The sequence below is a fragment of the Tachypleus tridentatus genome, chromosome 13 (assembly GCF_004210375.1).
Source record: "Tachypleus tridentatus isolate NWPU-2018 chromosome 13, ASM421037v1, whole genome shotgun sequence".
Classification (NCBI taxonomy): Eukaryota; Metazoa; Arthropoda; class Merostomata; order Xiphosura; family Limulidae; genus Tachypleus; species Tachypleus tridentatus.
Window position 1 is genome coordinate 58,498,089 of NC_134837.1, and position 17,840 is coordinate 58,515,928.

Consider the following 17,840-nt stretch of genomic DNA (forward strand, 5'->3'; position numbering starts at 1 on the left):
ATCTAGGATTGATTTAACATACAAAATACATACAAACTGTCCAAAAATACTTGAGATAAAGAAACTTCTTGTGCTCAAACTGTATGTGATATAAATGCAGCAAAATGGAGTGATTTGACATTATCCACATTGTATTGTATTCTAGTGCTGGAAAACTTAATTTACATTCTTTTACCATCTAATTCACCATGTTAAATTTTGCTTAGATAGCTTGGTGATGACTTGTTGGTGAATTAGGAGCCAAACCCAAAAAGTAAATTCAATTTCACAGCACATGAATAGAATGTTATAATGAAAGTAATGCCAAGCTGTTTTCATTTTGCTGTGTCTTCTACATTTTGAGCTAAAGAAAAATGTTGGGTTTTTGTTGTTCTTTTATCTAAGCATTTTTGGATGGATTATCTCTATCAAGTATTCGTAGTCTAGTGAAAGTATATGATCTCTTTAATGTGATATTTGATTCCTTTCTCTCTTGGTCATTATATGTCTTTATCATAAGTATATAGGTGAAAAGCTTTTATGTGCTAAATATGTAATTTATTTATAACATATCTTCTAAATAAAGCTTTATATGCAAGCATTAAAACAGTTGATGTCCAATAAAACTGGAAGAAAAACCCAGTACTAACCTAGGTTCTTTCAGAAAACAGAGTTTCTTTCACATAAGGTAATCACAAAGACCAGAGTAAGCATGTTGATCAGTGGTCATTGTACTACAAGTGAGACATCAAGTATTGCTAAAAACATAACCCAAATTATGAAATAGATTTTTGGGTGATGTGTAAATGATGGGAAACAAGAGTAAAGGAAAGTTTTGAAATGAAATTTGGTCATATTTGAAGAAATTTGTGATGTCTTATTTTCAGTACAGCTACCAGACAGCTAATCAACTGCATACAATGGTCAAAAACCATTTACCTCTGATGAAGGAAAGTACACTTTCTGAAATATCGTGGGTTTGGGGCTTTATATTTGGTTCTAAATTTTTCCATTGATTCTGCATTCTCCTCAGTGTTATGAGTACAGATCTAGTTAGTTTTATGATGTTTAACATAATATTTCTTCACCTACATTTTTTTTCCTAGGATACGAAGCTTGAGACAAGGCTATTCAACGTTATCAACTCATTTTGTTTTAAAATAGTAAATTTAACTGAAGAAGTTATGCTAGCTGCGAATACAGTCCAGCATCATTCTCAGTGGATTTCACACATTGCGCAACACATCAAAGAACATGGTAAGTTATAGTATAGTGAATGCTTTAAGTATATTACTTTAGTACATGAGCCACAATCACAAGGGTCAGAAAACTACATGTGAACAACATTCATTAGTTTCATCAGTATAATAAGAACCATGTTAAGTGTCACTAAACTAGATACTGTATAGAGAGTTCATGAGTATCTCAGAACAGCTGGTATGGGTATTAACACTTTTACTAATAACATTTCAACTTTTCTAGGTCATCTTCAGGTCAGGTGGGTTTGTTATTATCAAGAGTTCATGAGTATAATCATTTTAACCTAAACACGCTAAGTATAAAAAAAAATGTAGACATAGCTCACAAATACCATTATTAAGCATGAACCATACAATATCAACAAAATATAGGCTGTAGATAAGTGTAGCATGTCATTAACAGAATTTCAATATCAACCATTACAAGTGTTTCAAAACTAACGTACTTACGGTTCAGTTATAGTTTTCGGGATAGATGTGGTTTGAAGTTACTTAAAGCTCTAACATAGCAACAGGACAGACCATTAATTAGAGTTAAAACCAAAAATTAAGATGTGAACATTACAAGCACAAGTGGTATTGTATGTATATCTTCATCTTCTGAAATAAGTAACATTACGTTAACTTAATAATCCGTGATGACAACGAAACCCACTTGTGGAGAAAAATGTATATGTAAGAATGGCTGGTATGGGTAGAGAAAACTTTTTATAGAGGAGCAAACAACGTTTCGACCTTCAGTCATCATCAGGTTCACAAAGAAAGAAAGAGGTAAATGACCGAGAGCTGACCACATGTTTGAAGGGGGGTTGTGTAATTGAGTGTAAGAATGTAGAGGGCATCCTTAGATGTTTGATTATATTTATTAATATAGGTATAAAGGTGTTCCTTTGTATTTGGTTTAAAACGATAGTTCATCAACATCAATAAGTTTCCTCCACAAACCATAGAAAACATTATATGCACACACCTAGACAAAAAGCAAAATCAACTAACAAAAGTAAATATATCCCACGAATTAAAAAATCATTAAACCATATATTGCTGCATACCATATATTCCCAACATCAGTAGAAAAATAACCAACATTTGGCAAAAACTAGTAGCAAAATATGACATTCCAGTTAATATCAAATTTATTCAAAAACCAGGCACAAAACTAAAGTCTATACTATGTAAAAACTACACTGACAAACACCACACAAAATTATTTATAAAATACAATGTGATAACTGTCATGACTTCTATATTGAAGAAACAAGTAGAAAAATGGAAACGAAATTCAAAGAACACAAAATGTCACCTTCACACGTTTTCGAACACTGCAAATCAGATATACACAACATAACCATAGAAAACACCCAAATACTATACAAACAAACAAACAAACATGAACAAATGCAAAATTAAAGAAGCCTTACTTATACAACAACTCAAGCCCAAATTAAACCAATACAAAGGAACACCTTTATACCTATATTAATAAATATAATCAAACATCTAGGTAAACACCCCCACTACATTCCTACACTCAGTTACACAACCCCATTCAAACATGTGGTCAGCTATCGGTCAGTTAACTCTGGTTTCTTTGTGAACCTGATGATGACCGAAGAAGGTCGAAACGTTGTTTTCTCCTCTACATAAAAGATTTTCTTAACCCATATCAGCCATTTTTACATATATATTACGTTAACTTCGTTATTTATTTTGTTTGATAACAGTTTTAAGAACACACCTTTTTGTTTTACCCACAGATCTGTGGGGCTACCTGGCTGAATCTGTCATGAAAATTTCTTCTCCTTTTGTTCCACATGTTTTCAGGCACCAATCTCTTTATGAGGAAGCATAAATCAAAGGTAATTTAAGTGTTTTGTTGAACACATTTAATAACATAAGTGAAAGTAACACAAGTAATAATTCACTTATTTTTTTAAATCTTTAAATACTTTGTAATTTAAGTGTTTTGTTGAACACATTTAATAACAAGTGAAAGTAACACAAGTAATAATTCACTTATTTTTTTAAATCTTTAAATACTTCTAGTATTTGCATATAACAACTCTATAAAGATACATTTACTGTTTACAAGAAATTGTAATCAGTACAATGTTTTTGTTTTTTCTATTCAGCCATTCCCATATGTGTCATTAATGTAGTTTTCAATTTCCCACAGTGATTTTATATACGTATGTATATTTACATGTTTATGAATGTTTAGTAACTATTGTTTCATATAATCTTTGTTTCCTATAACTTGAAGTCCCCAGTAGGACAGCAGTAAGGGAAATCTGGGGTGTGATTTCCTGCAGTAGACATAGCAGCTAGCACAATGTGACTTAGCTTTAAAACAAATTAATCATAAATACACAACAAATAGCAGTCATCAGGCCAAAATAATTACAAGAATACAAGATTCACCACTAAATGTTAATCAAATTAAAATCTTGAAAAATTCTACATTTTTGTGAGTGGATACAAAACAATATAATTATGTAGTTTTTATGAATGAATAATTTCTATATGTAATTGTACATCACAACATGTAATATTATTGTAGGATATATTTTTAATATTTTATTCACTTGAGGAAGATTTTACATTATTTAGAATTTTATGAGTTTCATGAAATTTTAAACCTCTGTGAATCTGAAATTTCATGAAACACTATTTCATGAAAATCTGAGATTCAAAGAGGCTAATATAAAAATGCCAGACTGAGCAAGTTAAAATTAATTAATCAGTTCATTGTCAACTGAATAGTTTTTGTGAGTTAGACAATGAAATATTGTGAATGTTCACAATTGATAGACTTAGTAAGTCCATTTGCAATGATTGATTATTGAGGATCGTTTTCAGCTAAATGATTTGGACTTCATTTGTGAGTTATATATACATTAACTTAGAAATTATTTGTGTTTAAACATTGCTTGTGCCATTAGGCCTGCTAATAAACATAACATGTAGCCTATATGTATAAAATGCTTATAAAAGTTTGTTATCCTCAAGTGGACTGAATTTGCATTATTTTTACTAAATAATCTTAAATAATATGCCAAAAAATAAAATAAATTTCTATATTAATGTCAGAAACGTAATTATATTGGTGAAAGTAAAGCTGAAGTTAGACTAAACCATAAGATGGCAAAATTAACACAAAGTTAGTTTGTAAATTTTCTGGAAATAAGGTGACTGTAGAAAGAAACAGCTTTAAAAGAAGACTGAGAAAAAATATTCTGAAAATTAAAAGATCAAGAGATCAGTCACAGGAATTTAAAAGAAGAATTAAAAGAAAAACGAATATTTAAAGAATAAATCTAACTAAGATAAGATCAGTAAAGCTATTTTAAATGTATGGAGGGATTACAACATCACAATGGATGTAGAACAGAAAGATAAAAGTGATGAACATAAATATTCCAATAGCAAGATCATTAAAGTGAAAAAGAACATCAGTGACAAATTAGATTATTTGGAAAATATATTAGTAAATATAATGATCAAACTAGCCACACTGAGTTTTGCATGTGCTAAAAAATTCCAACCTGAAACATCATTTACCTTAAAATATGGAATAGTGCAACTTTCTTATTCTACACTTGTTACCAGTACAACTGTACCATCTATGACTACAAGACCAACCTGGACTGCTTCAGCCATGACAGTACGAAATTGAATCTCATAATTTATCTGGGCAGCTCAACAACATTAGCCAATCAAGAAACCCATAGGCTGTGAAGAAAAGGGACTGTGGGAAACATATCAATCATGTTTCAAAATAATTTCGAAATTCAGTAGTGAGTGTAATAATGAACAAAAAGTTATTTGTCCTATTGCCAGTTTAAAAGGACAGTTTTTAATGACATTAAACAATCTTCTCTATGAAAGCCATAGCAACTATCAAGCATTGGTGGCTGCCATATCTAACAAGTTCTTGATACAGTACATTACCTCCACTCTCATAAATAGCTATTATTGTTCATTAGTGAAAAATAAATTTTTCTGCATGGCACATGCTTCAAGCTTCCATGTATTTTACAATTAACTGGTCGGACTGCATCTTGCATGTAAACCATCATGTGACAACCCTCAACTAGCAAGAGTGCATTGCACTCTTTTGATGCATATGACTCCCTCTATTCGATTTAACCAAGTTATCACTTCTCATTTTGCAATAATTCTGTCAAGGTATTTTTGTAGTGCTATTCAGTCTTTTTTTTCTTTTCTTTGTTATTCTGAAGAAGATTTATTTTTCAACAGTTAATGACTTTTCAGATAACGTATTTTTCCAGTTGTTCATATTTCCTCATCAAACACTTTTGTATGATTTTTCATTGTTACACAATGAATTCCAAAGTTCAGTTTTCTACTTTGGAAATTGTATTTCCTACTAACAAATTCATACAGGCTACAGGTGGAGATGACTCATCTTTGGACTTATCAGCTATTATCTGCCTGAGATTGATACGAGTCAACCTGCTTCTTGTGATCTATACCTATTCTTCCTGAACATTGCAAGCCTGAGTGGATTGGTGAGGATTTTGACAGCCTTCTTCCTCCACCTGAGTTTTTCTGTGTCCTTCTGTGCCCTTACTGTAGAAATGGATAAGCCTGATGTTTTTTTAGTCATGATTTCTTGGGTATTTTCTATTTTATTAATTTCCTCAATTTTTTTATTATCCTTATCCTTTTTTGTTGCACAATACTTCCTCCTTTCAGTATTTGTTTTTCCCCTTTTCCCAGACATTTGGATTCATGCTGAGGATTTTGTTTCACAACCAGCTTGCTTTACCTTCCGTGGGCTTCAGATCAGTGTGCTTTGGCATGCAATCATGCTGAATGCCCATTTCTTGATTCTCGAAAGTTAGAATCAATTTTTGCCCATGTGAATGGTGAATCCTGATCATTCTGTTCATTTATCCAATATCCAGTTTTTTCACCACCACCTTACCCTATTGACTCTTTTGTGGAACTTCTCTACCATTCACTTCCTTTCCGAGGAGATTCATAGTGATTCTGAGGGTTTTTCTAGGCATAGCCTCTTTCTAATTACCTGCATATTGGCATTTTGGACCTTTTTTTATTATTTTGCTTTATCCTTACATACGTCGTTTCTATGTTGTTGGGATCTCTTGGGGAAGGATACTGCATTGCACCATCTTTTTTTACCACCTTCTAATCTCCAGGACTTACATCTGAACCCTTTTCTACAGCAGTATATTATTGATAATATTCCTGAGGCTTGGAAAGTCTGTGTGGCATTGATGTGACAACAAATTACCCTTGCTTCTTTGGTGGATCATTTTCTTATTCAGAACATAGATTGTGCCCCTATTACTGTTTTCTGTCCAGCTCCTTACGTCTGTGGATTCCTTGTCTCATCATTTTATTCAGTGCAGATGGATGTGTCACCAACAATACTTCAGAGAATCCAGTGGGGGCTTGCTTCACCAATTTATTCTCCTTTGGTGGTTTTTGCCACAAGTTTATGGATTATTTGAATACTATCCAAAGGATTTTTCATTCATTGTTTTCTCTTCCTTTGTTATCTCAAGTACCCATTTCCTTTCCATTGGTTCAGGATCCTACCACCAGTCAATGTCTGTCTGAGGTGGTACAAGATTTTCTCTCCCAGCTGACCACCCTCAGTGTGGATTCCTGTACATGATGAGGGGACCTCCCAGAGAAGGTTCTGTTATTTTAGTTTACCTCCTTTGGGATCTAAACATCCACCTATGTGTTTGCTGTGGAGGGGTCCAACTGAAGCACATCACTTTGGCCTTGAATTCCTGTAGATGAGCAGCCTTGGGGTGGACCTTAGGATAGGGTCAATTGGCTGGTCCACTTGGGCTAGGGTCAACCAAGTACCAGTGTTGGATGTTCTCAACAGATGTTGTGGACATTGTATCTGATGCCGGTGTTTGGGTATAGTGCTTACAAAACCCTGGCATTGCTGCAGTGTCCTTGTTTGCACTTGTGCTTCCCCTTGTTGGGCTCCATAGTGGGCAGGGTCAGTTACCTGCTGTCTAGAAGCATTTATCAACATCATTGTAATGTTTTTTCTCCATTGGTCTTTGGATCAAGTGTTCTGCCCAGCTTGACCCACTGCTCCTCATATTATGGATTTCCTCCCTTAGCTGTTTGATCAGGAGTCTTCTGTCTCTTTGGTCATTAATTTAAAAACTACCTTACCCCACATGTTTAATTTTTTCCTTTTTCATAAAGTTTTCACTATTCCTTCCATTCCTGTGTTGTTGCTTTCCTTCTGGATTGACCCAGCATGGCCAGGTGGGTTAAGACATTTGACTCATAATCTCAGGGTTTCAGGAATGAATCCCAATCACACCAAACATGTTTGCCCTTTCAGCTGTGGGGCATTATAATGTGATGGTCAATCCCACTATTTGTTGGTAAAAGAGTAGCCCAAAAGTTGGCAGTGGGTGGTGATAGCTGTCTTCCCTCTAGTCTTAAACTGCAAAATTAGGTTTGGCTAGCGCAGATAGCTCTTGAGTAGCTTTGCATGAAATTCAAAAACAAACAAACAATCCTACTGGATTTGTTGTCCACTTCAGCATGTAATCCTTCCAAATTGGAATGTTAATGTTGTTCTTCACTGCCTCACTTTCCCTCCATTTCAACCTCTCTCTTGTGCTCAATGTTTCACTTACCGATTAATAATTATTTAATTTTCCTATTAACCTGTAAATGTCATCAGTCAGTTTTATTTGTCATTCTACTTATATTCTCTTTTATCCAAATTGATCTTTCCCTTTCAAAACTGTGGTGGCTCAGGAAGATAAGTCCTACTTCTGGCTAATTTCCATTCCTTCCATTTCCCACATATATCCTTGGTCAGATCCATATAGGCTACTATGTTTCATCCATGCTCTTCATTGTATGTTATATGGCTTCCTTCTATGATGGCTATTTATTCCTTGGCACACATCCTCTGTATGTTTCCTTTCTCTTTCTACCCTGTCCAGTTGGATTTGGCTTTTGATTTAATTTACTTTCTCTCCCTTATCTTCGTCTTTGTATATTTTGTTGTGGGTGTCTTATCATATGATGAGGCACCTTACCTTTTCCCAGGAGTTTCATTTCTGTTTTCCTTGAAGGAAATTTTTCAGTTGAACATGTGGAATACCTTACATACAGTCATATCTCACTACCTTCATTCTGTAGCCATTTTTCATATTTTGGTAAGATTGTGACTGGGTAAGTGTGTGTGTGTATATAATGAAATTATAAATAGATGTAAATGAAATTAAATAAGCAAACAAAATCATGAGAAAGGACTGCATTAGAAACAGCAAATCCCAACCTCTGATTAATTATATTATAACCATAATTTTTTTAAGCCAAACAAAACATGTTAAAATTAAACTAAATATGCTGCATTTTTAAAAAAATATCCTAGGGTACAAGCTACAATGTGGAATTATAAAATGTATCCAAAGTTTTGGAGGTGACTGTAGTAATCGGGATACACTGCCTCTCAGTCTTAACCTCCAATCCGCTAGTCTCACATAAGAAAAAGACACAATTAGGCTACAAATTAGAAGAGAGAGATATGGGTGCTCAAGCCCATGATATCCCACATCTATATCACCCTTCACTGCCTGCAAACAATTGTGGGAGGGTGACTGCTCTCTCAAGGTAAAATAAGAAAAAAATAAAAATAAAATCTAAGGAAATAAGGTACTACCACATGGGAGTAAGCAAGATAAAACCTGCCTCTTGAAGTTAGCATTCCTGCCCCCAATATGGTAGACACGCTAATTAACGTGACATTGAACCATATCAGTATACTAAGTTTACTGTGACTGTCATGCTTTTATTTGCAGCTCAAGGTGTACAGTTGCATAAAGTAGTGCCAATTTTGTAAATGACCTTATTTTAACTAAAAATAATTATTAGTAATTTTTAGTAAAGTTTCTCTGATTTTTATTTCTTTGTATTTATGTAAGGGGATAGCTGCCTATCTATGACATTCCTTATATTGAATAAATCAGGAGTGATCTACTTTTCAAATAAGGTTTCCAGGGTTTTAATGTTCTCCCTTTGCACTGTCTCTGGTGTTGATGTTCCTCCAGACTTTCCACTGCATTTTCTTTCCCATTTTTCTTGTAGTGGAGTATGGGAGTGCTTACCACTTTCCATTTCCAAACCATGGAACAATGAAGGTAAGCTTCCTGAATGTGATAGTGATATACAATACAAAAAAAATAGTTAATTCATTCAGTTGAAAATATGATGGTAGTGATGTGGTGGTGTAATTGACAAGGTATCTTCCAAGCTCATGCTTTATATCTGTATGTCTATTTGAGGGGGTGTTTTATTGTGGAGTGAGCCATCAAAATTAGATTTCATCTCTGATTTGGATCCTTCATGGTTTTTAATTCATTGCTGAACCAATAAATATAAGTGCTCCACATTTCTTCTGGGTGTCTCTGTGCTTCACTCAATTATACTATCCCCCCCATTCATGTTGTGGGTCACAGTGGCTGGATATGTACTAGATTCATACAGTTCTTCCTCATATGCTATCCCCCAATATTTACATATCCTGAGGATGTTATTGTACTGGAGAGGTTCCTATTGGATGGTTCAAAGAGAGTTATGTTGATCATTTGGAAGTGGGGTTCTCAGTCAGTTAAATAATTAATTGCTTTTCTATCATGTGTACTGCAAATGACATGAGGGATTGGCATCCCCTCTGTTCTGCTGAACTGGAGGTGAAGATGACTGGGTTTTGGATTGTAGTTGACATATAGATAGTATGATCCTTATTCTACCCCCATGTGGATGTTGGTTTTTGATGGCTGGGTTTTGGATGCATATGACTTGTGTATGGGTTGTCACATTCTAGTTATTCTAAATGATATGGCACATTCTTTTACTTTCACCAACATTCCATTACTCTGTGGGATTGAGATTTGTTGTGTTTCAGATCCATATCCCACCATTGTTGTCTCCTGTATGGATGTGCTCCTTCCTTTTTCTGCCCATGTTTGTGACACCTCATTTCACTGGTGTAAATGTAGTACAGCCTCCCAAGTATGTGTTTCTACTCTTTTAGAGTGTTCTTCAGACATATTTGAGAAATGTTTTGTTTTTTTTTCCCCCCTTGCACTGGTGTCACCACCTATTCAGTGTGGGATTCTAGTTACTTATGTGAGTGGAAATATATTTTCAGTTTAAGAAAAGTATAACTTCAGAGGAACATACCAGAAAGATGTTACCAAAACAAACTTCAGGAGTAAAGTATGAAGGAAGGAGGTTTAACTGAATATGCAGATTTGTAAAGGCTTGCCCAATTATCTTACCCTGGTGCTCCATATAAAGTGATGAATTCATGAGAACATAACCAGTTTGTAGATACCATAACAGATGAGAATATGTGAATTAGGTTGTAGCAGAGTGGATGTAAATCTGTAACAGTTGTTGATAGAACTTGAACACATATTTGCAAGTAAACAACTAAAGGTACCATCTAGAAGATAGAGTATCATCAGATCAAGTAATATTGAAACTCAAACTTCCCCTGACAAGTTAAAAATACATAAAAGGACAAGTTGGTCAACAAGATACACATAATGAAAAAAAATAAACCACAAAATGTAAAGTATTTCAAGTGTAAGCTGGAAAGCCAGGAACTGCTGGCAAAGGCCTATAAATATTCAAAAATTCCCTGAGGTTGTCATAGAAATGGAAATGCTATAAATGTGAAAAATATTACTATTAGAGACAGAACTTTCACAAATCAACAGCTGATTTCAAACCAAGGTGACAATGACATCATGAATATCTGAGCCTATCCAGATCAAAGTAACAACAGAATTGACCAGACAATGGGAAACATGAATTGGCCACCTTTATGGATGCAGCTCAACTGAAAATACTCCATCTGCCTTAAATGAGATATGAAATTCGTTATTTAAATGTACCAGTTCATGATGCTACAAGTTTATTGCAGGTATTCCTTGTAATATGTTGATAAACACTTGTTCTACAGGCTACAATTGTTTGACTTTATTCCAGAAAAAAAAAGGAAATTTTACACTACATGATGCATATGTATTTGACATTGATGAATAGTTTATTTTGGAAATTGACTTTATGTGAAAACATAAATGTGTAGTTAAAGTAGCTTCTAATATTATCATAATCCATGACCAGGAAATCAGTGTACACAACATGACAGTTACAATTCCATTGACAAGAAGAATGGTGATTACTGTACAACCAAAAACTGAAGTACACAAACCTGAATTTATTAGGAACTAATTTACATTTACTAACATTTCAGCATATATTGAAGGATTATTGATTGGAACAACACTTGTGGACATGAAGAATAAGAATTTCATCTTTAATTCCATGATCACCAACAAGAGCCATGCACTTTAATTAATCTGGATGGGAAATTGTAAGAGCTGTACAGGTAGTACTTTCACATCACAGAACAACACAAGTAGTTACCTTGGAAGCAAAGATGCAAGAAGTCCAGTGTCACATCCTTGCATAAGTGCAACTTATCACTTCACCTGCAAGAGCAGAATAATCAAAACTTATAGCTAAAGAATGCTAAGGAGTGCATAGAAAATCTAGACACCTTTTTCAGTGGATCTCTTATCTCAGGCCAAACAAAAATATTTCTCATGAGGTTGATATTGGGGATACAGTGTCAATATGTCAGTTACCTAGATGAATTTCTTGGCAAATAGACTAAGACTTTGATAAATAGAAGTTAGAAGAAAACAAGGATTAATATAATAGAGTTATAGTCCTTTTGCATTACTTATTATACATTTGAAGAAGCAGAATGGGTTCATAAGGTTCTGTGTTGACAACTAGGAGAGGATTGAAGTCTCAAAGAAGGATGCCAACCCACTAGCAAGGATTGATTCTATTTGAAATCTGTGTGGATTGAAATGGTTTTCATCATTATATCTGAAGAGTGTGGATATTTGCCAACCCACTAGCAAGGACTGACTCTTTGAAATCCATCTGAATTGAAGTGGTTTTCAGCATTGTATCTGCAGAGTGTTAATATTTGCAAGTGCAAGTCAATGAAGCAGGGAGAAAGAAAGAAGACTAATTTAACTGCAGGAACTGGATTTGGTGTAATGCACCTGTTGTATATAAAAGATTAATAGTCTAGGCCTGAACTACTGTGTAACTTTATTCTCATCTACTTGGATCTATACTCACATGGGAATATCTTTGATAATGTTTATGATGGGCTAAAGCAATTTCTGAAAGAGAAACTGAAGCAGAATCTTAAGTCTGAATTGTTCCATCAACAGATGCTTATTCTATCTTATAAGTAGAGATGGTAGTGCCTACAAATCATTCTAAGATTGAATCTATTCAGAAGTGGCCTACACTGAGATATTTTTGTGAGGTATAATATTTCTTGAACTATGCTCTTGCTGTTGTTATTTTGTAAAATCATTCTTTGACATAGCTTATTCACCACACAAATAAATTGAAAACTAACATGAGTTTCACTGGAGAACCAGTCGTGGAAACAATCATTCAACAAACTTAAAAAAATTCACCACCACTCTATTATGAGCACATCACATGAAGTTGAGATGGCATAGTCTGCAGAGCAAATAATATATCCACTTCTATCTCAGTCTTGTTTGGTTCCCCTTTTACAGTTCAGTAGTCAGCCCTACATAGATTTTTTTTTATTTAGTGATAATTTTTTTACTTGTATTTTCTAGATTAATTTTTCTATAAGATGGCACATATGGAATACTGGGTTATAGAATATATTATAAACTTTGCATCAAATAATAATATAGGTAGTTAAAAATTGTGAGGAGTGTTTTGCTCTATCAAATGGTGATACAATTATAGTTGCTTCTAGAACTAGGTAGGTGCTCTGCACGTTGATGAAAGATGATGATAAATGAAGATAAGAAATCCTGATTTTGGTTATTCTTTGATTTTCGACTTTGGAACATTCTAGATTGCTAAAAAGTAGCATATACTCCAGAGATAAAATGATTGTACCATATCTTCATGTCTAGCTTCTGATGACCTTTAGATAAGAAGATCTAGATGATATTTTTTGTATTGCATTAATACAAAAGTCTATGCCATCCCTACATAGAGAATATTAGCATTCTCTGATAAGTTCAAGTTCTATATTTGATAAGGCAGTATTAAAACAAAAGCTCAGTTTCCCCTGGTATGAAAATTGTGACATTTGCTCTGTAGGTATCACTCTTCTCCAATTTATTTATCACCCCTCCAAGAAGTAGGATATTTAATGTAAATTACTCAGTATAATGTTGTCATCACTCAGGCAAAAATAGTTTTATAACCTTTAACCACATTTGATTGGTTATAAGCCAGAAAAATCAGCCTCTTCATCAAATTGGTAGTAGTTCTCTCTGATAGTTAATACTATGTTATTTATAACTAATAAAAAGCCAAAGTTTGAATCTATAAAATCATGCATTGTATTAGGCTGTTTTCTCTACAGATGGTTGTCTATTTTACTTTCAGTTCAAACTATATTCCTGAGGGAAACACATCAGTAAGCGTAGCTGAATTTTTAACAGCTTTTGTTGCATAGTTAAAAAGCCTAGAAAAACTGTGACAATTAAGAGACATTTATGCTTCTTGCATATTATTATTGTATGTTCGTTGATGCATTATATGATTAAATAAAAGTTATTTAATGAAGTAGTACCATTTACAAAGAAGTAGGGTTAAGTTTTATCAACAGTTGACCACAAAGAAAAAAGATGTTTGATTTCTTGTTTTGCATGTATTCTTTATTTATTATTATAAAAGTAACCAAAATATAAAAAAGTAAATTAGATTAAGTTAATTACCACAGCTGAATCCAGAGCTTTAAATAATTCAGTTACATTAGAACCCAAATGACAAGACATTATTCTTTTCCACTCTTTTATCACAATACATTTAGTGTTAAATTAACAATGTTAATGAATGTGAGCATTCATTCAGCAAAAGTTGATCAGTATTATCATGTATTTCCACCAAAAAATATGATCAGCACTTTAGTCATCACAAACTGTGAATAAACTTTACCTTGACCAGTATGTACAAAAATAGTAACATCAGAGATGTAAATTTCTGTAATACTCTTGGGTTAGGAAAACAAGATAAGCATTAGCAAATTTTATACATTGCTTTTCTGGCCTAGGAAACATCAGGAGTTTCATTTTATAAGCAAAAACTGAGAAACGTTGGTGAATTTAATGCTGTTCAGTGATACTTCAAGGACACTGATGGAACAAAAATGATTACCACTAATGAAAAATTACACACAAGTTCATTCTAGTGCATTTAATATGTACTTTATGCAGAAATATTGTTTTATTTTCATTGATCTTTGTTACTTATTGTTAATTGTCATTGAATGTGAAGATGGTCATAATAAGCTCTGTAAGATGTATGTAGATTCTTACCAAGGGCTCTAGAAGAATCTTCATTTTATCTTCCTAAAGCTTGGTCATGGAGGATCGTTTTAATACAGCATAAAAGCTTTTGACTAATTACCATCTGGAAATAGACTATTTTCATTAAAAAGTTATTTAATTCTTAAATATTTGAGTGTATTAATAAATAAGTCCCAATGTCACTAGATAAAAGGAAGCATAACACTCTGGGTGTATTAAGTCATTGAGATATTTTTTTAGGAAAGAACAAAAACAAAGTTTGATTATTTTAATAAGGCCTGGAAATACAAAGGTAAACAAATCTACACAATTCTGGTGAGTTTTTCTTTCTCTTTTGTATCTGAAGTCATTTAGTTAGGTAATAAAATAACTATGATAATTATGTAAAATAACAATTTATCAGTGATTTTGTTTTAATTTGTTCTAAATCAAAATATACAAAATGAGGCATTGCTGTATCTCCAAGAGGGAGGTAAATATTATCAGATATAAAACAGAAAATGGGTGACAATATTAGGAATTAGTAGATAAGATCATGTTTCAGAAAAAATCAGATTAAGAAAATATTAAAATATAGAATGTTTCATTAACAATAACTAAAGATAGGGCACATATGAGGGTTTACAAAAATATGGCACTATTTGATATTCATGAATCACTTTAGAAATAGCTGAACTTGCATTAGTGAATAGCTTGAATGCATAATGTTTACCTAATAATTTTAGAAAAATTTACTGTTTGCAAAGTTATCAATACTTACTTGTTGAGAGTGAGACTCAGTAATGTGTGTTCTCATACTTGCATTTTTAAACAAAAGACTTATTTTGGCCATATTACCAGATTTCTACAATGATTTGTGGGTTAGTTTACCAGTTGATTTCAGCATTACATTGGTCTTGAACACGCATCACTTTGCTTGATTGATGTCTGACTTTGGCAGTATGTTCTATAATTTTATTTTTTCAAAAGTCTCACTTAAACAGATTTATAAATGGTAGCTTTGTGTTTGTCAAGTAACAAATAAGATGCCAGGAACAGGAAGGAATAAAGACTGTAGATAAAGATGAGAATGTACAGATTGACAAAGTTAAATTAATAATTTTTGTATTGTTTTGAAACTGTGGGCATTCAGACCATGGTATGATCTTACAAATGAGGCTGGTTGGAATTTTTTGGTTCAAAGCAACAAGGCAATCTGTGCTTTAAAATTGAGATATGAATTATTACAGAGATTGTGTGGTACTAGTATATTCAATTATAATTGATATATTAGTGTGTTTTTCATAGTGCCTAAACCCTAGGGTCATGCTAAAATAAATATCATATGAATATATCTAGTAAAAGGTTTACATAATAGCTGATTGTAAACTTCATACTTAAATGAATATCACCTGGAGTAACTAATGTATTTGCATCTGTGACATATATCACACCTCTATGAGTATGATTCTATAACATTATGGCCATGGAATAATGCAATTTTAAAACAGTGTGGACGTTTATTAGCAGGTTTAATTCTGTGTGTGTGTGTGTGTGTGTGAAGTGTCTTGTATGTATAATTAGAATATACAACTTTATTATTCCTGAGTACAGTCTGGCAATCTTGTGAACGAACACAACTTGTGAAAATCTGCAAATATTTTCCATAATGTGTTTGACTGATAAGTATATGGTTTATTTTATTTTAAATCTTTCAATAATTTTAAGAAAGCTTAACTTAATAAATAAAGTTTCCAAGTAAGTGCATAAATAATGCAGTATTCTCTTGATGATCTCATTAATGTGTAGTTTTCTTATAGATGTCAGAAATTTGAGTTTAGTGCAGCATATGGTTAGAAGCTGGAAGATTTTTACATGTATGCACATCAGAAAGAGTTACTTTAGTACATATCTGACCTATTCATTTTACAACATCCAACATGTTTCTTCCATGTGTTAAAAAGTAGAAACATAATAATAGTAAACATTAAAAACTGTAGTATTGTTTGTATCATAAGTATGTTTTTGTGATTTAACTTAACATTAAGAAGTGTAATTAATTAATAGTACCATAATCAAATGAATAAATTGCATTTGTTGTGTATTTTCTGATAATTATGGAACAGTGTGATCAATATATTGAAACTTTGTAAAATGAAATTTTGGTTAACTGTGACTCTTAAAATAAAGTCTGTCTTGTCAAACAGTATGCAAGTAATATGTAAGACAATGTCAGTAAATCTTCTGACTGTTCATTAAAACTGATCTTGAATAATAGGATATTCAGTTTATTGGCTATAACCAATCTGTTTTTGTTTTGTTTTGCTTTTTTACAGTGGTCAGTTATTATTTATAGCTAATTTAAACAAAACTGGGTAGCCTTGCATCTTTAAAAAGTATGCAGTGACACAGTGTTCTAGATTATTACTTTTTTACAAGCAACTGAAAAACTTTGAAAAATAAATATGACTTTGGAGTTTTTTTTAACAAATTCTGTTTAACCAACCATTACATCTGATTTAAATGATTCACATATTCCATTACATCTTATTCTCGAGATGCTTCGTGAATCATTTTTATCTTAGAAATTCCTAAGATAGCTTTATGAGACAACTTATGAAATTATTAAGGTTTGATTAAAAAAGAACTTATTAAAGATCTTAAGAAGTTTGTGTGAAACTGAGCCCTGATTGAGTTTAACTATTTAATCTATGTACAGTTACGAAAGAAAGTGTTCGTACCCCTGTGTCATGAGTAGTTTTTTCCTCATAACATAAAAAGTATCATGATTTGGATAATGAAAGTATAGTATATTATAAATATTATACTAACACACATATACATAAATTTTTATGTAAATTAAACAACAAATAAACAAATTACCAAACATAGGAGGAGCAGAAAGTGTTCATACATTTCAGAACATGTTAAAAAACTGATATTTCCATAAAAATTTTGTTTAGTTTGGGAAATAAACTACATTATACCATTCCAGAACTAGACACTGGGATCATAATTATTGGAATTTAGCCGGCAAAAAATGTACTTCGGGCAATTTAGTGCCATCTCTGTCATTATCTGCTTGGTCATCATGATGAACAGGAAACAACTGTCCAGTGATTTAAAAAACCGAATTATTGTAAAATACAAGTTGCTACACAACTTCATGTGCCAA

General features: G+C 32.7%; 1 protein-coding gene across 2 annotated transcripts in view; it reads left to right on the top strand.

Moving 5' to 3' along the window:
* The window catches only part of LOC143240241 (rhotekin-2-like), a 102,345-nt gene that overhangs the window by 79,509 nt on the left and 4,996 nt on the right, over positions 1 to 17,840 (top strand). For both annotated transcript variants that reach the window (XM_076482375.1, XM_076482376.1), the window contains 2 exons: positions 1,086 to 1,236; positions 2,996 to 3,097. In XM_076482375.1, coding sequence (XP_076338490.1) covers positions 1,086 to 1,236; positions 2,996 to 3,090 — 246 coding nt within the window. In that variant the 3' untranslated portion in view covers positions 3,091 to 3,097. The remainder of the gene's footprint in view (positions 1 to 1,085; positions 1,237 to 2,995; positions 3,098 to 17,840) is intronic.